Genomic DNA, 24,075 nt, shown 5'->3' with positions numbered 1-24,075 from the left:
TAGAGCTTAGCCTGATGAAAAAGTGAGATGGGGGAACCATTCTAGAAAGAGGGAACAGGGCGTGAGCCTGAAGTGGTGGCTGAGCCAGGGCTGGCAGAAAACAGATGCTGTGGCTGCGAGCCCTGTGTTCTTTCCGCTGCCCCAGGCTGGGCTTGTTCTAGTCCTGTATTGGTTGTGTACTCACTCTGGAGAGGGGAGTTTCCATACGTGAGGGTGCGCATCCCAGAAGGGGAAGCAGGGTGACCCCTCGCATGGAAGGCTGGGTTCTCGTGGAAGAGAAGAAAGCTGGAAGAGGAAGCTAGGGAAGGAAGGTTGAGGAATTTACCTGGGGGTGCAGGTCAGGATTGAAAGGGAGGGCCAGATGAGACATCAGGATCAGTTGTTGATTCAGCAGTGTGACCATTTCTTCCAAGCTTGTTCTAGAAAGGGTTAATGGCAACTTAGAGACATAGCTTCATTGTTTCCCTTTTTGGTACACATGCTAGGATCACAAAACCTCATGTTTTCCTAGCCCCCTTTAAGTCTGGTTTTCTTGCTCTATTCCTTCTCTTCTTTTTCTTCTCTACTTCCTGTTGAGTACCTTATGTATGATACTCTAGTATGGTGCTGGGTGCTGAGATTACAAAGTCAGTAAGAGATGACCCCTGCCAATAGAGAGCCTGGGACCCACAGAGTGAGAGGAGTGGTGTGCAAAGGACCAGCAGCTACTATCAGGGTGTCAGCCAAGGGTGTCAGCCAAGAGAGCCTTGCCAAAGATTTGGGACCATGTGGATGGATGACCCAAGCAAAGAGTTGACCCTCACCTGCCTCATCAAGCCCTTGTTATCTTCGGATAGCAGGTTGGGAACTCTGTGAAGATACACATCAGGCTTTCTGAGGAGGGCCCAGGTGCCCAGGGATGGGTGAGTGAGTGGATGGATGGATGGATGGGTGGGTGGATGTTCATACTACAGTACTAGTGAAAGGGTCCCTGAGAGCAGGAAAGGAGAGACCCAGGTGTAATTAAGGATCCTGGCATCTCCCACCCATTGCTAGTTGACAGTTTCAGTTTCTCAAAGTCCTGTGTATGGTTTACTGGTGTAGAGACCCTTCTGCAGGGTGAAGCTTCAGTGTTCAAAGAAGATCTATCAGGTTTCTGAATTAGATTTGGAACCTTTATTTCTGGTGGCTTGTGGTCTCATGGGTGACTTTCATCCATACATAGGGTAGTGTCTGGTTAAGAGGAATTGGTGGTGCTTAGTTTTTTTTTTAATTTTTTAAATGTTTTTTTTTGAGAGACAGAGTGCGAGTAGGGGAGGGGCAGAGAGAGAGGGAGACACAGAATCCAAAGCAGGCTCCAGGCTCTGAGCTGTCAGCACAGAGCGGGACGTGGGGCTCAAACTCACAAACTGTGAGATCATGACCTGAGCCGAAGTTGGACACTTAACCTACTGAGCCACCCAGGCACCCCTAAATTTTTTTAATTAAAATTTTTTTTTTAATTTTAGAAAGAGGCACAAATAGAGGGTCAGAGAGAAAGTGAGAGAGAGAATCTTAAGCAGGCTCCACGCTCAGTGCAGAGCCTGACGTGGGGCTTGATCCCAAGACCCTTGGATCATGACCTGAGCTGAAATGAAAAGTCCAACACTCAACTGACTGAGCCACGCAGGCACCCCACTGGTATTTTTTTAAAAAGGAGATTGGGCTGCTTTTGCCCACCCAGGATCCCATGCCAGCGAGAAGAATCCTGCTGGTGGCTGGGTGGCATGTGGCCCTGCCTGGCAAATGAGGGGAGACTAGGATGCAGAAATCATTTTATCTTTCTGTTTAGCCTGAGGCTGTTAGCTTTTATGAAGCAGCCCTGCCCCCCAGGATACCTCCTTTCATGTCTAGTTCTGGAGGGTTCCTGCTTGCCTCTTCCTCAGTCATCCCATTCCTCTGTGCTTCCCTCTGTCTGGGCCACAGACTCCCTATCTTCTCTATGCAACATCTGATTGGGTCCCTTCCACTGAGTGTATATTCCCACCTTGCCCAGTTAGGAACCTGACCTTCCTGGTGGACTTCCTTTTCAAATTACCAGCTCAACCTTCTTTTCTCAAATGAACAATTCTTTTGTGATGTAAATAATTACCTCTCCTTCCCATGATTGCTGTTTTGCAAAAGTTTTTTTTTATATTGCATTTGCTTACTGTGGAGGTGTATTTGTTTTATAGGAGTCTTTTTAAATGGCTGGGGATGAGAACGACACTGGCTTCTAACAAACTGGTCTAGTATGCTCTCCAGGCTGTGATGGTTCAGTTGGCATCATGGTAGAGTCTCTGTAATAAAGAATCACATTAAAGCAAAGTTATATTTCCTACAATCAATTCCATCAAGTAATGCACTAAGGATTTTTGGAAAGAGAAACCTAATTCTTTAAAAGGAGAGAGAGGAGGACAAGAGAAGAGGATATAAAAGAACCCTAAACAATTCAGTTATACTAATGACCCTTGTATTATTATAGCAATATTACTTACAAATAAAAGCCAAAGAGGAAAAACAAGCTGTGTTTGCTCGATGTACTCTCTGTTCCCTGCCTTGTTTTTCTGCTCTAAAGTATAGCACTGTGTTGACGTAGGGATGTAACTGCTATGAATATTGATGGCAGCAAAAGCCTTTTTTCTCTGTCTGGCCTAGTAAATAAAGCAGAAGGGATAAAAAGGGAAGAGGAATTGTAAAACCAACGTGCTGTTTTTAGCTTATCTTGTTCGCGTAGAATTCTAAGTCTTGAAAACATATTGACAATCTACATTTGGTGGTCAGGGTCTAATTTGAGTACAGTGAATTGGTATTTTCAGGGATTTTTGCTTCTGGTTCAAGTAACAGAATTGCTTTCTCCTTTTAGCTCTCATAGCTCTCACTGCCCCCATTGAAGCCTTCCGGGATCTCTCCTCCCTAGCCAGGAGCAAAGTTGGTCCTAGTGTGAGGCTTACAGGGAATATGGAGAGTAAAGAAGGGAGTTGCTGGAGGTTTGGAGGCTCACGTGTGTCTGGAGGGCACGACTGTGTGGAAGGAGAAGGGTCCTGGTCAAGGAGGGTTCTGGCGGTCTGGTGAAGGGTATTGGGTACGTGAGATGAGCTAGGCTGAGGATGGGACCAGTTGAGAGTTCTGGGGGCAGCATGGGTATGGAGGTTGGGGTGAGTGAGGTTCTATACATTGAAAACACACTGACTCTGACTAACTCACATCACAAAAGAGTTTATTAGACCTCTCTGATGGTGTTCAAGGATAAAAGGGAGCTCTGGAGGACAGGTTAAGGACAACAGAGACATGGGAGGGAAGAACTGATGAACTGGCTTTTTGCAAGACCAGTGGGAAGTCAGGAATGAGGGTGAAGGCTGGAGTCCAGCAGTGGTTGGACGGTGGCTCTGGTGGTAAAGAGGGAGGATGTGGGGCGAAACGTGGGGAAGGTCAGGCCAGGTGACAGAGGGGTAGCACTTTGGTAGCAGGGCGGCTTAGCCCACCTAGTAGTGGTCACATACAGCAAAGCAAAGTCCTGGTGAAGGAGGAGTGAACTAGTTAGTCCCTTGGCCTTGTCAGAGTGCTCAAGATGTACAACTGCTCTTTCAGTTACCTGTCTTGGGACATTCTCAGTGTTTATGTTTGAAACCTTCCCTTACCCACCAGACTAAACCTTTAGGGGACCGTGGTGGAGACATTTTTCTAATCCTGGCTCCTGGTATGGGGTCTGTTATGTAGAATAGGTGCTCACTGAGTGTTTCCTGAGCCAAATTTATTTGACCTCTTGCACTGGGCATCCTAATAAGTGAATTCCATGACTTCCATTTTCCTAAGGTATTGCTTACTTTCCTCAGGTCCCACAGGGTAGAATTAATATTTGTGGAGGACTTTATGGCCCACGTGGAAGAGTTTTAATTGCTGATGGTTTTTCATTGAGTTATTAAGTAGCCTCTTGCCAGGGAATGCCTCTTATAAAATTAATTGCGCACATCCCAGTGGGTTGGTATTTCTATTAAAGCTGAAGCTGCATAAAGAAAACCTTTATAAAAGAGGAAAGGAGTAAACATTTTTAGACCTGCTGATGGATGTGTTCTCTGGACTCACAGAGTTGCATGAATTGGAATGGGAAGGATTCTAAGAGGCACCTAGCCTGAGGGCTGAATCTCAGAGATCTGGGCAGCCAGATGGGAATGGCTGCTGGGGCTGGTAGGAGGGAAGGACACAGAGGCTGAACCCAGGCTCCCTGGGACGGTGTATGGCAACCACTTGGCAGTGTCAGCTGGGAGAGGCCACATGCCAGTATGCAGGCAGGGGATTTGCCATCCTGAATATGCTCCCCTTCTGTGCTGGTGAGGAAGCTTAGGTCCAGAGGAGAGGAGGCACTTGCCAAGGTCACCTTGCTGCTCTGAGACAAAGAGGACCCTGGATTAGAAATCAGGTGTAAACCCAAGAGGAAGAGAGAGGGTCAAAGCAGATGCACCTTCCCTTCGTCCAAAGGACATTCTGTTCAAAGCCACTGTTGAGATCTTTGTTGTACCCTTGTGCTTTTCTGGGCCTAATTTGGCAATCTCAGGAGGAAAACATGCTGCATTTTGCAAATGTGTGCAAATAACAAACATGCCCGTTATGTCCTAGGCAGACTCATTGCACACGCATCAGGGCAGGTGGCAAAATGCAGTCATGCAGCCTGGAATGAAAAGTGTTTTACACTTAGCTGCTTATGAGAAATTCAGTGTTAGAATTAAAACGCTTTCCTGGCACAGGTGCTGTGTTAATGGTGCCATTTCTCATAATAAAACTTTGCTTGGAGAAAATGCTTATATCTCAGAGATATTGAATCTAATTCCTGTCTCTTTTTCTTCTTCTCTCCACGCCCCCCCCCCACTTTTTGTTTCTCTTTACAGGAAAAAGTAGAATATGCCTTCCTGATTATTTTTACAGTCGAGACATTTTTGAAGATTATAGCATATGGATTATTGCTACATCCTAATGCTTATGTTAGGAATGGATGGAATTTACTGGATTTTGTTATAGTAATAGTAGGGTAAGTCCCTTTTATTTTGGGGAAATGTTTGGAAGATGGGAGGCATGGAGCAATGAAAAACACAGTCTTTTGAGGGAACATGGTTACTCCTCTCTGCCAGCAATTGTGGCCGGAACCTGCCAGGAGTGTTTTGGAGTGATGCTGGTGATGGGTGATGCTGCTATCTGCCTCTGGGAAGAGACCCGTTTGAATCCCCTCATTGTTTTTACTTCCCTTCCAGTAATGTATTAAAGAAGGAAGTTGAAGCTCTTGATTTAAGAGGGTTTCATTTTACAAGGCCTTGGGTCTTCACAAACAGGCCAGCCGTGCTAGTGGTTAGACTCAAATGAGTAGAACTCTTATACTTAGTACTCTGTTAGTTTAAAAAAAACACAAAACACTAAAACAGTAATAAATCCTTCATAGAAGTGAGATACTCTGCTATTTAACATCCCTTGAGCAAAGCTATTAATTTTTTTTTGCTGACTGGTGGGAAAAACTTTGGCATGCTACCATCCATTTGAAATAACAAAACAAGTGTCTGAATAATATCAGGTATCTGGCATGAAATGAAATAAGCTGGAAAATGCAGAGAAAGTAGGCATTATTCTGAAATCCTGTCACAGGAAGAGACACACCAACAGTTTTAGTTAAACGAGGGCATTAAAAAACAGTGGCCTGTGTTGTGTTATTCTGATCCTTCCACACCTGGAAATTTTGCCAGCAAGAGGAAAAACTGAATCTGTGTCAGAGGAGTGCTAGGCCTTTGGACCAAATACCCAGATAGGAAAAGAAGATCTATCCCTTCATAGAGTCTTCATTATCTAGCAGTAAAGTGGGTTGCTCCTAAAATTATATTTGGTCCTACAGAGAGATCGTTAAATGACCTCTCTGTTTTCATCTCCATAACTTTGTTCAACTGCCTTTTGAAATTGAGCAAAGTAATTTTTCTTATGGGTTGTTTTTTTAAATCATGAATACTTTGGCTTTTCATGGGAGACAGCTGGATGTTAGAGTGGGATAAATTTTAAGCCTGCTCTTTCAAACCTAGGAAGTTCAAATGGGATCCAAAATGGTGGCCCAGTGGGATAATTAGACTTAAGGGGAAAAAAAAGTCAGCTTTTGCAAAAACCACCACAGTACATGGTGCCTACAGTATTACCACAAAGGTAGTGCAGCTAAAGTGAACAGGTAGTAGGTATGTCCGTACCTTCCTGTATTTGGTGAACTCTAATAAGGAATGGCAAGCAGGAGCCTTGCAAGTCTCTTGGTTCTGGAACAATCTCACTGTGCCTCTTCTGACCCAGGACTTTCTGTTCAGCTACAGGATGGAGATGCTTAGCTCCGTTTCTTTTATCCCTACCCTACAGTTTCCTCAGCTTTCTACCTGGAGATATTTTTCAGACTATAGAAGAGCACAAAGACATGGAACTGAACAGAGATGGTGGTCTCATTGCATTGAGGAGACAGAGACAAGAATCCAGTAAGGCCAGTGGGGCTGAAATTTGACAGGTGTAGCATGGGAGGAGAAGGGAAAGAGCTTTTCAGGGAAAGAGCTCCATAAATATGCTTTGGAGTCCTCTTGAGCTTTGCCTGAAGTGTAATCTACACTTACAGGGAGTGAGAATCCATGAGGCCAGTCAAATAATGCTATTAGGGAGAAAAAGAAAAGCTGGAGACTATAAGCTGAATAATAACTAGAGCTCACACAGGTCTGGGAGATGTTCAAGTTATGACCAGCAAGAATGGAAGGACCTCAATAGACACCCTGGACTGTCATTAGAGAGCCCAGAATGGCCATTAGTAGCAGGGGTTGGGAAAATATGGCCACCAGGACAAATTCAGCCTGCCACAAATTTTTGTAAATAAAGTTTTATTGTAACATAGTCACACGTGTTTGTTTACACAGTTGAATTGAGTAGTTTAGGTCCACAAAGCCTGAACTATTTACTCTCTGGCCCCTTACAGAACAGTTTTGCCAACCCCTGCTATAGAGTAATGGTCACCTGAATTCCTTTCTAATAATGGTTGAGAAGAAGCCTGAAAAGGAGCCAACTGAGGTGCAAAACAAACTGCCTGCGAAAACAAAACTCAAAACTCTTTAAAAGAAGATGACAAAATATAGATACTTAGCTATTGTCCAGCATTCTGTCAAATATTATAGCCGTATTAAGACATATGACCCATAAGGAGGAAATTCCATCTGTAGAAACAGACCTAGAAATGACAAAGATGGTGGAATTAATAGAGAATTTCTTTACAAGACTTTAAAAATAGCTATTATGAATATGTATATGGACCTAAAGGAATACATGGCCACAATGCGAAATGATGGGACAATATTAGAAAGAACCACATGGGACTTTGAGAGCTGAAAATTTCCCCTGGATTGGCTTAATAGCAAATTAGATACAATAGAAGAAAAACATCAAGGAGCTTGAAGACCTAGCAATAACACAAAGAATGTTGACAGAGAAAAACTGAACATGCCCTGGATGACCTGTGGGGCAATATCAGGTGGTCTAACATATGTATATTTGGGGTCTCAAAGGAGAGGAGATAGAGGAGAGACAGAAAAAAATTTTAAATGACTCCGAATTTTCTAAATGTGATGAAAAACATAAACTCACAAATTCAAGAAGCTCAACAAAGCTCGAGCAAAGTAAACATGAAGAAAGCTACATCAAAGTATGTCATAATCGTAATGAAATTGCTCAAAACCAAGGATAAAGAGAAAATCTGAAAAAGTAATCAGAGAAAAAGACATCCCTAGACTTCTCATCAGCACCATACAAGCTGGAAGACAATAGAGAGAGATCTTTAAAGTACTAGAGAAAATGTCAACCTAGAATTCTTATTCAGTAAAGATATCTTTCCAAATTGAAGTAAAAACAGACTTTTTCAGACAAACCAAAGCTGAGAATTCACCACCAATAAACCCTCATCTCAACAATTACTAAAGGAATTTCTTCACACTGAAGGAAAATGAAACCAGGTAGAAATTATGGATCTATTAAAAAGAAATGGAGAATGCCAGAAAGGGTAAATAAAAAAATTTTTTTTCTCATTTTAAAATCTCTTTAAAAGTACTTGATTATTGGGGTGCCTGGGTGGCGCAGTCGGTTAAGCGTCCGACTTCAGCCAGGTCACGATCTCGCGGTCCGTGAGTTCGAGCCCCGCGTCAGGCTCTGGGCTGATGGCTCGGAGCCTGGAGCCTGTTTCCGATTCTGTGTCTCCCTCTCTCTCTGCCCCTCCCCCGTTCATGCTCTGTCTCTCTCTGTCCCAAAAATAAAAAAAAAAAATAAAAAAAAATTTAAAAAAAAGTACTTGATTATTTAAGGCACAAGTAGTAACAATGTATTGAGGAGTTTGCAGCTTCTATGAAAGTAAAATATGTAACAACAATAGCACAAAGGACAGAAAGAAGGAAAAAGCCATGTACTTTTGAAAGAGCTTATACAGTTGGTGGTAAATATGATAAAATATTATCTGAAAGTAGACTGTATTAAGTTCAAGATGTATATTGTAAACCCTAGAGCACAGGCTGACAAAATTTAGACTGTAAGCCAAATATGGTTTATTGCCTTTTTTATTTTTCACGTTGACAAAGTATTTTCCTGTGTGCTTTGGAAGATTGTTTTATTGGAAGACAGTCAGACTCACTCATATCTATTTGGCTATTTGGTGTTAGGATGGCAAAGTTGAATAGTTGTGACAGGGACCCTGTGGCCTGAAAATCCTAAAATAGTTGCTGACACTCTATAGATTTTTGCTGACACTTGCCCTAGTGCAGCTACTAGAAAAATAAAAAGATATAGTTAATAAGCCTATGTTGGATATTAAATGGAATTTTTAAAAGTTCAATTAATTCAAAAAAGTCAGGTATGAATTAAAGAGGAACAATGGGCAGGGCAAACAGAAAACAAACAGCAAGATAGTAGATTTAAATCCAGCTAAATCCTTATAAGAGTCCAGAGTTTATCAGATTTTATATGTAAAAAACCAGACCCAACTCTATAGTGTCTACAAGAACCCTAACTTATAAAGACACAAATAATTTGAAATTCGAAGGCCAGAAAAATATATGCCATGTGAAAATTAATCAGAATAAAGGTAATATTATTATATATATATTATATATATTATAAAGGCAATATTAGTCCAACAAAGTAGACTTGAGGACAAGGAATATTATCCAGGAAAAAGACATTTCATAGTGATGAAAGAATTCTTTCATGAAGATGTAATAATCCTAAGTGTGTGTGTGTGTGTGTGTGTGTGTGTGTGTGTGTGTGTGTGTATGCCTAATAACAAGGCTTCAAAATACACTAAGCAGAAACTGAAAGGAACTTAAAGTGGAATGGACAAATCTGTACATTTTAATACTTCTCTCTTGAAGGGTGTTGATAGAACATCTAGACAGAAAATCACTAGGTATATAGGGATATATGAACAGTGCCATCAGCAAACTTGACTTAATTGGCATTTTTAGAACACACTACTCTAGACCAGAATGCACATTCTTTTCACATGCATATACATGGAACATTGACCAAGAAATATTATGGGCCATAAAATAAGTCTTAACGAATTTAAGAACAGCAAAATCATACAAAATTATGTGCTCTAAATGAATTTAGCAGTGTTTCTGGGTAGAGGTTAGTATTTAAAAAGTATTTTAAAAACTTATATGCTAGTCATGAACCAATAGAAAATGAAATTTTAAAGACATTATTTACTATAGCATCAAAAAGCATGAAATATTTAGGGAAAAATAGCACATTGCAAATGACTAAACTTTGCTGAGAGAAATGAAAGAATACCTAAATAAATGGAATGTTGTATTCATGGATTGGAAGACTCAATTATTGTTAGGATATCAGTTCTTCTCAAACTTTGCTATAGACTGAATCTAAATCCCAGAAAGATTTCTATAGATTGACAGATTTATTCTAAAACTGATACAGTAATTAGAGAGGCCCTAAACTAGACAAAGAAATGTTTAAGGACTAAGCTGGAACCTGATCTTTAGGCTTGCTATAAAACTCCGGTAGCCAAGACTGATGTTGGCATAAGAAGTAGTTATAAAGATCAATGGAATAGAATAGGGAATCTAGAAATATACCCATATGTATGTGAGCAATTGATTTTAGACAAAGCTGCCTTGATAATTCAATGAGTTGAATTATAAATTGTAGTTAGTTTTCAACAAATGGCAATGGAACAACTATTTATCCACATGAAAAAAAGAAGAATATTTATTCCTACCTAATAACCTACACAAATATTACCTTAAAATGGATCATAAGCCTATATGTGAAAGTTAAAAATATAGAATGTAAAAATGTAAAATGTAAAAATATAGATTTTTATGACTTAGGGAGGGCAGATTTCTTAGGAACCAAAAAGTACTAGCCAAAAAAGAAATAATTAAAATTTTGGAGCTTATCAAAATTTATAATTTTTCTTGAAAAGATGTGTGAGGAAAATTAAAAATTAAGCACAGAGTGGGAAAAATATTCACAATACAGATATATGACAAAGGGCTTGCATTCAGAATATATAAAGATCTCTTATAACCCATTAGTAGGAAGACAACCCAGTATATAAATGGGCAAAAGATTTGAACAGATCTCCACAAAAGAAGATGTGTAAATGGTCAACAAGCACCTGAAAAGATGTTCTACATCATTAGAATTAGAGAAGTACAAATTAAAACCACAATGACGCACTACGTACCTACCAGCATTACTAAATATAAAAAGACTGACAATACCAAATGTTAGCCAAGATACGGAGCAACTGGAACTCTCATACACTGCTTGTATAAATGGAAAATGGTGCAGTCACTTTGGAAAAGTTTGCTAGTTTCCTCTAATGTTAATCATACACTAACCACACGACCATATTACCAGTATTACTCTTAGGTACTTACCCAAATAAATGAAAACACATGTTCCCAGAGACTTTATTCATAATGGAGAAAAACTGGAAACAAGACAAATAACAGGTGAATGGATACATTCATTGTAGTACATTTATGTACTACATATGTACCACATTATGTACTACATCATGTACATTTATGTACTACATTATGTACATTTATGTACTACAATGGAATATCACCGAACAATGAAAAGAAATGAACTGTGGAGAAATGTAACAACTTGGATAAATCTCAAAAATATGGTGAGCAAAAGAAGTTAAAAGAAGAACATATACTGTATGATTTCATTTGTATAAGGTTCTGGAAAAGGGAAAAGACAACCCAAAGTGATAAGCAGCCAATCAGTGGATATCTAAGTTTGAGCTGAGAGGGAGGTGATTGCACAGAGGCATCAAAGAACTGTTGGGGATGGTGGAATTGTCCTGTATCTTGACTGTGGTGTTTGTACTTGGACCTCTGTGTTTGTCAAGAATCCTCTCACTGTATACTTTAAACAAGTGCATTTTATATATAAATTGATCTGCAATAAAATTAAAAAGTAAAAACTCATCTGGGAAATTAAAGTAGGAATGGACTCATTGGTCTTTCTTAATAAATGCAAAGAACTTTAGAACATCAGATTATTTTTCATCTAAAATATGCACTAAATTGTAGTCAAAGAGCAGAAGAAAAGTCAAAAAAAAAAAAACTTACTATGTCTTCATGTGCATCAAATTTCTACTCCCTTAAGTTTCCAACTACAGGATGTATCTCAATCCAGTGGATTTTCCATTCCAAGCCAACTGTGACCTATTGCTTTTGTCAAGATTCCCACTAACAGAGACATTAAGAAAGTAATTGATACTTCTAAAATGTTAACTGTAATGATGTGACCACAAGAGTACTCAATGGGTCTACTGGAGCTGATAGTGTTCCCTGTATAGAAAAGTTTATTCCACCCACCTAAAGCTTCAGTCAACATATATTTCAAGCATTCAGGCTCATCACTTAAGCTTTGTGAAGAAGGACATGGGGGCTCATTCTGTTGCTGCTAGGTATCTCCTTGCCTTTTTCTCCTGTGTTGGGATAAACTTAATAACAGTCTAGGATCAAATACTTTGTCTTCATGTCCCGAGCTTTCTAGGCATGCGGTACTTTTTTTGTTGGGGGTGGAGGGCGTAAGTGGTAAAGGGAGTAGAATCACAGAGTATTAGAATGGGAAAGGCAGGGCTCTGGTTCATTTAATTCCAGTTTTTTCATTTTACAGAGGGGGAAACTGAGGCCCAGAGAAGGAGAGGAGCTTTCCTAGTGCCTGCTAACTCTTAGGAATGGAAGCCAGCCCCAACCCCTTATACTCTTGGCTGTCAGGAAAAGGCAGCCAGCTTCCCTCTCTGACTCAGGTTCCTCTGTAATGGGAGAGAGACACCATTCACCTGTTATGAAGGGCATTGCTGAAGAACGAGGGGTAAAAGGACCATGATGTATGTCCTGTAAAACACTGATATTTGAAAGTGATCTTCAGTCACCACCTGCATAAATTACTTTCCTAACCCTTTGGGATGAAAATTCCTGCGGCTGACACATTTCAGAAGAGTTTGAGGTTTTCTTTCTTCTGTTTTCTTTGTTTTTGCAAAGCTATGAACTTGTTTTGGAGGGGAGACTTTTAACTTGAGCCTTGCTGCAGGGGTTTAGAGTAATAAAAAAAAACCCCTACACTAATGAGAGAAACCAGTTATAAGTTTGGTCTATTTCCCTAGTCATAACTAGGGAGAGCCCATCTGAAGGTTTGAAAAGGTAGAGACTTGATTTATTCCCCCCTAGCGCCACCTCCCTCTCCCCCTGCCTGGGTCACTGCTAATTGCCATAGTGTTGTTAAAACAAATGGCTGGTCTTTAAATGCCCCAGAGTGATATGACTGTGCCCAATCAGGACTGTAATCAGACCACCCTGTATTTTATGGACTTAGTGTCTTGGCAATCCAGAGGCATGCCAGTGAGGGCAGAATTTCTACTTTGGCTGCTAATTAAACTTTAGAAACCTTTTCTCTGTTGTTGGGCCAATCATCCCCACAATCTGATTGGCCAGAGTTGATTCTATTTGAAATGGGCAAATTTATATTTATTCTGAAAAACAAGCAATAATTCCAAAGAATAAATGTTTATTTGAAAGAGCAAAAGTAACTGTCAAGTGAGCAGATTGTCTGAAAATAGCTTTATCCTAAAAACCTTTGGAGAGTAGGAAAAAATGTGTCGTGGCTGCCAGATACAATATTATGCACATTTCAAAAGAGAAGATGACGGTATTAATACCTTACCTTGGTTTACTGCTTCTGGCCTTTGCACATCTCCTCAGCATCTGTGATTTACATCATTCCTTGAACATCCCTCCCTGGGAGGGTGGAGGTGGGTATGGGTATGTCGGTGGCTGTACCAGAAATGGTATAACACATTGGTTAAGATTCAGTACTTTGAAGTCAATATTCACCCATTGATTTACTCATCAGATAAGTTTTGAGTGGCTTCTGTGTTAAGAACCGTTCTAGGCACTAGGCTTGAACAGACTAAATGAGCAAATGAACAACACAGATTAAAAATCCCTGCCCTCATGGGACCCACATCCTAGTGGGGCTGACACACCTGGATTTCATACAATAGTTCTACCCTAGTAGTGTGACCTTGGGCAAATTACTTGTTCTCATCAAGTTTGTTTCCTCACTTGTGAAATAATAAGAATTACTACTGCATAGCACTTTGTGAGGATTGAGATAATGATGTATAAAGTGCTTGCACCTAGTGAATGTGTATAAATGGTAGCCGCCATGTTTGTTTCCTTGTTACTTCTGTTTGGGCAATTCCACTTGTCATCACTGGATCCATGGTGAGCCCCTCTTCTGTGGGGTCTGACTTGGTCAGGGATGCTCTGTTGGCAGGAAAACAGATGACTCAGTCCTTGTTGCCAGTCTTGTTACATGTAGGGGTTGCTTTCGGGATTCAGATGCTTGCCTTTGCCTTGCTTCCCCTTTATTTAGGCAGCAGCCCCACAGAATTAGCCCTTGTTCAGAAATAACTACTATTATCATCCTGTTTTGCTTCCCTGGGTGACAGACTCTAACAATTCTTCCTTTCTTCCTTTTTTCAGATTGTTTAGTGTAATTCTGGAACAATTAACCAAAGAAACAGAAGGCGGTAACCACTCCAGTGGCAAGTCAGGAGGCTTCGATGTCAAAGCCCTCCGAGCCTTTCGAGTGTTACGACCACTTCGACTAGTGTCAGGAGTACCCAGTAAGCACGTCTTGTTTCCTAAAGCCAGGCGTTTGTTGACTTGTTTTTCTTCTGGGTGGGGCTCAGGATTCTGGAGCTGAGTGTTGCGAGGTGAGTTGCTGTGTGCCAGCCAGGGGGTCCGCAGATGACCACGGAGGCCTTCACAGTTCACAACACACTTTTGCTTGTGTGGTCATTTTGGACCCCAGTGATAGCCCCAAGAAAGGGCCAGTGGCAACTGTTGTCTTCCTGATATTGCGGGAGAATCTTCTCTCGCACAGACATGGAGTGAGTGGTGACACGGGGCCTTGAGGTCAGGCTTCCTGCTTCCAGTCTGGTTTTCCTCTTCAGACACCTTGCTGCTGCAGCCTCCTCCTGCTCCCAGGCTTGCCCCCTCTGAAAATGGTGGTTTGTGCAGAGGAGGGTGACAGAGGGCTCACAACCAACTGCCTTTCTTCAAAGCGAGCAGCAGCAGGAGGCTGGACTCCCAAAGAGTCTACTCTGCTCTCCACTATTAAGAGTTGTGCCCATCTGGCTCTTGGGAGGGGAGAGGTGGATGCTTCTGGGTCTTCCCTGGGGTTCTGTAGGACTGGCTTGCAGGGTGTTGTGAGGACTGAAAGGGATAATATGGGGAGAGTCCCCAGTTCAAGGTCTGGAGCACAGAGGTGGCCCTCCGTGGTGAGAGATGCTGTTTTCTCCACTAGGGTGTGTACCCCTCCATGCCAAGTCCTAGTCTGCTTTTTGCTCTGGACATCTAGGCCAGGTTGAATGCCACCTGAGTTGGAACGGATGTCTGGTCGGTGCTCTATCCAGGAGCTGCAGGCTGCTTCTGCTTCTCTGAGGAACACGGAGCATGCCGCTTCGCTGGGCTCTGCCCCTGCGAGGATGCCCCTGCTGGGGACGTGAGGGTAGACGTCCTAGTACCTCTCCAGGGACTGTGGTGGTGAGGTGGCTGCCTGCTCCGGCTGGAGGAAGGATCTGAGATGACAGGGTGTGTCTGTTTTTCACGACTCATAAAGCCATCAAAAGAGCACAGATCATGTTTTTGCCTTTCCAGAAGTTCTTCATGAAATTTTTATTAAACCTGTTGGCACTCAGGACACACCAAAAATTCTCTGGAAAAAAAAAAGATTTCCAAATTTAACATTTGAAAATGTAGGAAGTGGTGTTTTATGTGTACTTGTTTTTCCAGATGGTTCATTTATTTTCATTGAAAAAGATCAGCACAAGTCAAAACCACAGAACTGTCTGGAAGCAATTGAGAAAAATAGAAATACCTTGGAAATGACTGGTTCTCTTATGTGTAACACGATGAAATGAAAAGTTCAGTGAGCAAACATGTTCTTTCAGATTTAGTCGTTATAGCGTAATCTGATCTCAGAGTAACCACGACAACCTTTTCCCCCTCAAAGAGCACATGACAGGGCAGCTTGCTTACAGTGTGTGTTGTAAGGACAAGCAGGTGCTGTGGCTTTGCACGTGCACGACTGGCCAGTGAAGCTCTCCGAACTCCTACATCATTGTTGTGGCTTCCTTGCCTAATGAGGTTTTCACTAAATGACTTGTATTCCCAGATGCTCTCGAGAACAGTTTTAAACTATATTTCTTTCTTTTCTTCTTTGTAATGTGATGGAGTTCTGCATCACACTGTCCCAGAGGTAGACGGGGAGAAATGGGGACCTAAGTCTTGTGTGAGGACTTTTCAGCCCATATTTATTCACTGTGCTAGTGGAGGACATCCATGTCTCACATCAGCCCCCACTGGGCTTTGGGGAGATGGGTCAGAGGCTCTGGGTCCTGATGTTTCCCATGCTCGTTGGCAACTGGGGCCTAGTGATTTTTTAAGAACTCTGAATTTTTTAGAAATGCCAGGGAAGGTGTGACTGTTTACACTTACCTGGCAATTGTCTTGTTCCTTCTATAGGGAATTCAGACTGTTCTATAAGACATGATTTTGTGTTTGTTCGTGAATATATATTTATTTGTTGGGAGGTAAATGTGTATTTCAAAAGGGAGTGCCTCAGGCATTCATGGGGTTCTTAACCATCCATGCTCTGATAATATTTGTCAGAATCCTGGACCATCAAATGGGAAAGAACCCTACAGATCATTTGATCTCTGTGCATCATCTTTTAGACAAAGAAGCCAAGGGCTGTGGAGGGGTAGCAACTCGTGCAGATTCTCATAGCCAGTGGGTGGCCAAAAGGGAGCAGACACACTTTCTTCCTGTTCCTGGCTTAGTGTTCTTCACATTCCATCCCACTCTCTCCTTAACTGGAGTCCCATGAGCTCTACTGTACACACTGATTATGTACAAAGGAGTCCAATGTCAGGAAAGTCTACATGTTCACATGAAGATAAACCTCATTATCTCATAAATTTGGCCAATCTGAAATACAGTAGTTACAATGAACAAACACGTTCATGAAACATACAGCTCACTACCATAGAATTCAGAAGAACTCACTGCCAGATGATTTCGAATGGACCATCCATGTCTTAAAAAAAAAAAAAATTCCTCCAAACAAAAAAACAAACCCCTGTCCAAGTAGATAAGAGCAGATACTTCTTTTTATCTATTTCTGATAGAAGGTGAAAACATTAAAAATTTATTAATCATTTGTTTTTCTAAAACCATTTGAACATTTAACTATCTGAAGATAATACCTAGGATTTAGGTTGTAATATGGGTCTTGGAAAGATAGGCTCTTCTTGAGTGAAATCTTCTCGGTTTACCCTCCCCATCTCATCCCTCACGTCTCTCCGTGGACTTCCAATCATGGTTAACTTTTGTTATTATCACTAATGAATATTCTTCTCTTCACTTGGTGTGTTCTGATTTCTGTCTGACTTGCTTCTAGTGTCTTGGCATCTTACACTCTTTTGTTCTTTGAATATGTGTAGGGAGCTGTGCTCCTGGGCAGGGGTTGGGGTGGGGTGGGGGGGAAGAACCAAGATGCTAAACACAGGAATTAGGAAGCCTGGCTGCAGTGTGGGTTCTGGTTTCCTGCCCAGCACTCACCCTCAGTCTCCAGCTTCTGCCCACCCCTCCTGACCTGAGTACTGCTCCACAAACCCTCCTTCCACAGTCTGTCTTGTCGTGTGTTGTGGCTCTGAGCATTGCTGTATACAGGGCTTCCGGGTACTCCTGTCGCCCCATCTCTCAGGTCCATGTAGCAGTGGCAGCACACTACCCTCTTAAGGTTAGGCCCGCCGTCAAACATCCTGGGTCTAAGGGGGCTCTTGCCCCTCTCCCTCCCTCCCTCAATCCAGGAGAGCCTCCTTTTTGACATTCTTGTTTTTGTTCAGGCGCACAGGTCTGCCTCAAGTCCCTGCCTCCATGGGCACCTTCTCCTCCTCTCAAACTGGGCTGCTAGATTCATCCTGATCCTCAGGCTGTCCTGCCTGGAGAGCCCAGCACTCCCCAATGACTTCTCTGCTGGCCTCGCCTCCCACTGCCTTGTTCCTCTTTCTCAAGAGTCTGCCTTTGCCAATGGAGAAAAGTCTGGCCCTGTAACCCAAGTTTAAAACCCAGAGCTACCTAGCTGCAATCTGCTTTTTCTTTCCTGATCTTCTCTCCACTGTTTGACCACCAACCAAGACTCACTGGCCTGGCCCACGTTGCCTGGCTCACCTGCCATGCTTCTGATGCTCTTCCCTCTGTCTGGAGCAGCCCCTCTCCCAGGCCCACCTGTGGAAATCCATCCTCTTCCACCCTTGGGCCCTAGCAAGAGAGGCACTGCTACCCAGTCCTCTGTCTTATCCCCATTCAGAAGTGATGTCTTTCTTTTTTTTTCTTAAGTTTATTTATTTACTTTAAAAGAGAGAAAGTGTGAGCAGGGGAGGAGCAGAGAGAGAGGGAGAGAGAGAGTCCCAAGCAGGGTCCATGCTGTCTGTGCAGAGCCCTATGCAGGGCTCAATCTCATGAACTGTGGGGCCAAGAACTGAGCAGAAATCAAGAGGTGGATACTTAACCAACTGAGCCACCCAGGTGCCCCTAATGTTAATTTAATGTTAAATATCTCTTTGAATTTTATTACTATGTGTCATATATGGAGCAGGCTATATACATATACATACATATACATATACATATACATATACATATACATATACATATACATATATATACATATATATATACATATATATATATATATGTATATATATATATATATAAAACCATCCATCCATCCATCTCCTTAAAGAATCTCCTTGGCTCACAAACTTCTTTCTCTCTCTTGCAGGTTTACAAGTTGTCCTGAACTCCATTATAAAAGCCATGGTTCCCCTCCTTCACATAGCCCTTTTGGTATTATTTGTAATCATAATCTATGCTATTATAGGATTGGAACTTTTTATTGGAAAAATGCACAAAACATGTTTTTTTGCTGACTCTGGTGAGTAATGAAAAATGGTAGCTAGACTAGCTTTAAAAAATTTAATTTTCCTCCCAATAACTTACATGGTTTGGGGAAAATCTAAAACAAAATGGGGGGGGAGCCAAATATACCAGTAAATGTACTGAGCCAGTTCTTAGTGTGAATTGTGTTCAGAATAAATGAGGATTTAATCTCCTTTTCTATCCTGATTTCTTATGTAATGTGTCCTGGCAAACCAGATGAGGTACCCCCAAAACTAGAACATGAGAGGCATCACTAACATTGTTGTCTGTAGGCTTACGAAAGGTTCTATAGAGTCAGGACAGAGGAGGGAGCAATGGATTCTGAGTACCTAAATGTCATATGCCACAGAAGAGGGAGTCTTTGAAGTGGACCTTGAGGGTCAAGTGGGAGTCTGAGACAGCACCGGTGGGAGGCAGGTGTTCTAGGCTCTGACAAGGGCACTCAGCTTCTACCAGCTCTGGGCTTCCTGGTGTTGGTGTCTTGAGTGGTGAAGCCTGTGTGCTCTGTTTGCAGATGTCATAGCTGAAGAGGACCCAGCGCCGTGTGCGTTCTCAGGGAATGGACGCCAGTGTGCCGCCAATGGCACGGAGTGTAGGAGTGGCTGGGTTGGCCCAAATGGGGGCATCACCAACTTCGATAACTTTGCCTTCGCCATGCTCACCGTGTTTCAGTGCATCACCATGGAGGGCTGGACAGATGTGCTCTACTGGGTAAGCAGCTGGAGGATAGTGTGTGGAATGTTCTTTCTTTGGATAAGAATGCTTCATTTGTTGGCACCGTTGGAGACTTAGCTGAAAACGAAACCCTGGAAGTCAGTTCTTTGGGAAGGAAAGCAGACCCTCTCCTCACTCAGCGAGACTCATTCTCTTTCCTCCTCAGGTCTTTCGTTTCCATTCCAGAAAGCTGCTGTGTAGTATTGGCTGCCTCACTCCCCAGTGCTGTTTGGTGTGCCTTCGAGTCCTTGTTTTGAGGTCACTCCCAAGATCAAGGCTATTGTGATTTAAACTCTTAGAGAGCCAGGGGCTATTGTCCAAGTTAAGAGGCCCCTGGACTTCCACAGGCTTGGTCTTTTTTTACGTAAAGGTGGGCTGCTCTACCAGATCCTAACAAAAGATAGGGAGTATAACTTGGATCCCTTTCATACTTCCCATGAACTTAGTGCAGCCTTAAGGCCAAAATGGATTTTCCTTATTTTATACTGTTTCCCTCTTGCCTTTTCAACATTACCGTAAATTAGCCCAGCACAGCCCCTACCTCTCTCTTCCTTTCACTTTGGAGCTATAGAACTCTGGCAGAGAGGGTTGGAAAGGCATGTCAAACTTCCAGGGCTGGTGGACCCATCCAACCTGCCATGAAAACAGACTAATGCCCTTTCTCTGGCTAAGGTCTTGCTCTCTGTTCCTGACAGAGCCAGAAGGCTTTGCTATAAATGAAGAGCAATAGTATTTTAACTGCTATTTCTCAGAGCTGAGTTTGTTTATTTATTTAGTAGAATTTGAAAAAGCTCACAGAAGTTTAGAAATTATTTTCCATGGCACAGATTGCTGGGAAAAACCAGCTGATGTGCAGATTTTGAGCCTAAACCCAAGTTCAAATGAGATTAATCAGGATTCCAATAATTATTGGTTAAAAGGCAGTTAGTAATAAAGTACTTTCTTGAATGGGCAGTCTTTAGTTAGAAGGCCTACATATTGAGAATTAGCTTTGGCAGTATCTACATTGTAGATACTCTATAGGGCTTCATATTCCTTTATAACTTCAGAGAACACAGCACACAATGGTTTTAAATAGGTTTTGCTTCCCTTCACCAATGAACACCATGCTTACAGGATTGTAGAAATCTCTATATATTCAATGTTATGCAAAGAAGGTATATTTTTATCTTCTTCTCCAAAGCGTGAGTCCAGTTTAGTAAAAAGTTTTAAGCATCACTAACATGTTGTATCTTGTTTCTCTTTTCCCTTCCTTTTTCTTATTGTCCTAGGAAAGAGAGAATGTGCATGTGTGTGTGTGTGCACGCGTGTGTGTGGGCATGCATGTCTATATATTCATAAGATAATGTCTTTCATGAAGAGGAAAAAGGAGGGAAATTATATTGGATGAGCCAAGATCATGGCCAAGGCAAGGGGACCTTCACATTAGGTAAAGGGTTCATTGTCAGTGTTAACTTCTGAGTTGCAAATCCTAGTTAGATTAGTTGAGATCTCAATCCTGGTTTTGCCTTGAAGTTTCTGATAAATAGAAAACGCTTCATCCAAATAGCCCAAACTCTGATCCTCCCCATCCCTGCAAATGGTACAGGAAACAACATCTTGATTTTAAAAAAAATCTGTGACTGTTCTCAGCTCTGTTGTCCTCTCTGTTGTCAGAGTGAATTGTCCAATGTGCCGGATCCAATGTGCCTTGACTAATGCACAATTTCATACCGTATTTTACATTTTTGCACATGGACTCTTGACAGTTTTCCTGTCGTCTAGCAAGTGAAAACTCTTTAATGTGTGATTAAAGGAGAGAAAACTCCATACACCCAAAAACAAAAGTATCCATTGCTTTTGGAGCGCCTAGGATTGCATAATTATTATCTCTATCATTAATATGACAGAGTTAATAATTTGACAATATAATAATTATATTCTCTGTGAATTACAGGGCATCTTTATTCTGATGGAGGAGCTCAAGTAATTTGCCAACATTATCCCAGTCTGTATCCCTTTGTAGAAAGTCTGGGTTTTGAAGACCAAGCAGTGGTATACAGAGAGGCCACTGAACATACAGGACCCAGGGTCCTATAGCAAGTGGTTGTGGTTCTTGATCCAGGGGTTTGTAGATCCAGGGGTCTGTAAGGGGCCAGATAGTAAGTATATTTGACCTCGTGGACCATCATATCCCTGTCACAACCACTCAATTCTGCCTTCTGCCTATGCCACACAGAAGCAGCCGTAGATAACATGTAAATGAATGGGTGTGGCTCTGTTCCATTAAAATTTTATTTGTGGACACTGAACTTTGAGTTTTATATAACATTCATGAGTCATGAGACAGTCTTTTGATTTTTACCCCCCAACTATTTTAAAATGAAAAAGCTATTTTTAGCTCAAGCATTGTGCAAAAGCACGTGGTGGGCTGGGTTTGGCCCACACGTCATAGTTTGGTGACCCTGCTGTAGACTGGAACCCAGCACTCTTTCCTTGGTATTCCCTACTGTCAGTGGTTTGTGAACCATTGTAGAACACTAGGGGGCAGCTAAGTCATCTCCCATACAGTTCACTAAGGTCTCTGAAACACATCAGGTTTAATTATTCATTGATTATATTTATTAACTCATCAGAGAGATAAGCAAGAGCCAAGGCACCAAGCCTTCTTAATATTGAATGGACCACAGTCAGGTGGAAAATACACAGCTGTGTTCCAGCACAGAACATCCTTGACCAGCACGGTGCCTGGCATAGAGCAGGTGCTCAACAAATGCTAGTTTCTCTTGCCTCTCATTGTACACTCCCATCACCTCAGTGTGGAAAGGCCATGTTTAAATATCGGTTTTTATGAACAACTAGGGTGGAAAGGGAACATCTCGAGAGAAAACTAGGGAGATTAGATTATAAATATTGATTGCAAGAAAATTTCTCAATTCTTCAGGTGTTTGTATATAGTGGGCACAATCTTTGCCAGGGATTATTTTGCATCTTGTCAAGTTTATATTCAGGCAGTGTTCTCAAGCTCATTGATGCCTTAATTCTCAAGAATTTCTGGAAAAGGGCTGGCAGGGTCTTGAGAAATTTACAGGTGGGCCCAATATACAGGAAAGCATACTTAGAGAACTGTTTGGATGTGTGGGAGTGGGATCATCAATTTCTGGTGGAAAAAAAGTTCTTGTGGAGCTCTTTTATAAAGTGAGTTCCGTAAGCATAATTAAGCTGCCATCTGATCCACACGTATTTGTTGTCTACGGAGGCAGCAGGGTGTAGGTCAAGGGAAGAGCATGAAGGCTGGGTAGGGCTGGGTGTATAGCCTTGGGTAGGTCACCAGAACCCTCGGGGCTTTAGTTTTCTTATCTGCAAGATGCACAGTTAGAATACATTCTTCAAAGACATGTCTTTAAAGGTAGGAAATTGAAATAGTGTTGGTTTCAGGAAAGAGCTACTCATGTATTAATCATTTACGGCCTCCTGCCTTAGTGCCGGGCTCTTTCCTCAATGAACACACCTCTGGAGGTGCTGGCTGCCAGACTCGAATGGGAAGTCCACGTCACGCTGACAGTCTACTTCCTTCAAGATGCCTGGGAAATTCCTCCCTCATTGGCCAAGGGCTTGCCTTTCTGTGCCTCTCTCTTATTCCCTACTCAGAGGAGCCCCAACCAGTATACCAAGTTCCCAGTAGTGTTTTCAACAGTTAGAAAAAAACCAAAAAGCCTTAGGTTGGTCTTTAATTTAAGACATGAATGTACATTTCAGCCTTTGAAATGAGGGGGGGAAAGGAAACTAAATAGAATGTTATTTTCTAGGCACCAGGTGATACTACCTGATGGCTTTGATACAAATCTTTCAAAAATGAATCTAAATTGAAATGCTTCAGCTCATGCTGAGTTTTTCATTGTTGATAAAGACCACACAGACAAAATCCCAAGCAGAGTCTTTATTTTCATTTGGATATTTTTCAGAATAGCTTACCAGTTCTGACTCGTCCTATGTATATGATAGGGTCTGAGGAATACTAGCCTCTGAAAAGAGACTTGGGTTGAGAAGGTTTTGTTTGGAGAAAGACTGGCCTTTAGATACTAAGTTTCATTTCTCTTCCCACCTTCTGGAGATTTAGACAGTTTTCTGTGGCCTTTGCTGTGGCCTTCTCCCCAGCCCACAGCTGTCACTCCAGTTGATATTTCTGATCCAAGCAAATGTGACTCTGTCCAACACCTACACCTAAGAAATTAAAAGCTTCCTTAGTTAAAAAAAAAAAAAAGTGCCCTCCCAAGTGGAGCAGACTGCCGTTCCTAGCATTCCCTGGAACAGCAGACTGGGGCCTGAACGAGGACTGGTAGAGCATTTGACTTGGCCACTGACTTTGCCAGCGCTATGCGGGACTGAGGTCTCCTGTTGGGAGTCCTGGACTTTGCACATCCTTCCCTCACCCCATGGGCATGCCCTCCCCTGTCATCTGCACTGCTCCTGCAGAGAGGAAACAGGCCCAGAGAGGTCTCCATGGAAGGCCCTGACTCCAGGCTGGGCTCTGGCCACTACACTGGACAGCCTGGTTCTTCTCTTCCTCACACCGAGTTTTTAAATAAGTTTAGTGGTGGTGTTGCTTTGGAAGAATTACCCTGTGCCTTCCTGTTGAAATTAGTTTATCCAGCTTAATTAGATCAACAATTGCAGCCACGGCCCTGGTTCATTCATTACTCTAATTGCCAGTGTAAGATGTGCAGAGTGATACGAGTTCTATTAAGCACATCAATTTTCATGTGGCCAAACAGGTGTTTCATAA

General features: G+C 42.1%; 1 protein-coding gene across 20 annotated transcripts in view; it reads left to right on the top strand.

Annotated features, from left to right (window-relative positions):
* The window catches only part of CACNA1D (calcium voltage-gated channel subunit alpha1 D), a 304,187-nt gene that overhangs the window by 141,762 nt on the left and 138,350 nt on the right, over window positions 1-24,075 (top strand). For all 20 annotated transcript variants that reach the window (XM_058726549.1, XM_058726543.1, XM_058726548.1 and 17 more), the window contains exons 4-7: window positions 4,884-5,023; window positions 14,070-14,212; window positions 18,439-18,591; window positions 19,111-19,307. In XM_058726549.1, the coding sequence (XP_058582532.1) occupies window positions 4,884-5,023; window positions 14,070-14,212; window positions 18,439-18,591; window positions 19,111-19,307 (633 nt within the window). The remainder of the gene's footprint in view (window positions 1-4,883; window positions 5,024-14,069; window positions 14,213-18,438; window positions 18,592-19,110; window positions 19,308-24,075) is intronic.

The sequence above is a fragment of the Neofelis nebulosa genome, chromosome 4 (assembly GCF_028018385.1).
Source record: "Neofelis nebulosa isolate mNeoNeb1 chromosome 4, mNeoNeb1.pri, whole genome shotgun sequence".
Lineage (NCBI taxonomy): Eukaryota > Metazoa > Chordata > Mammalia > Carnivora > Felidae > Neofelis > Neofelis nebulosa.
This window is presented reverse-complemented; position numbering and strand designations above follow the sequence as displayed.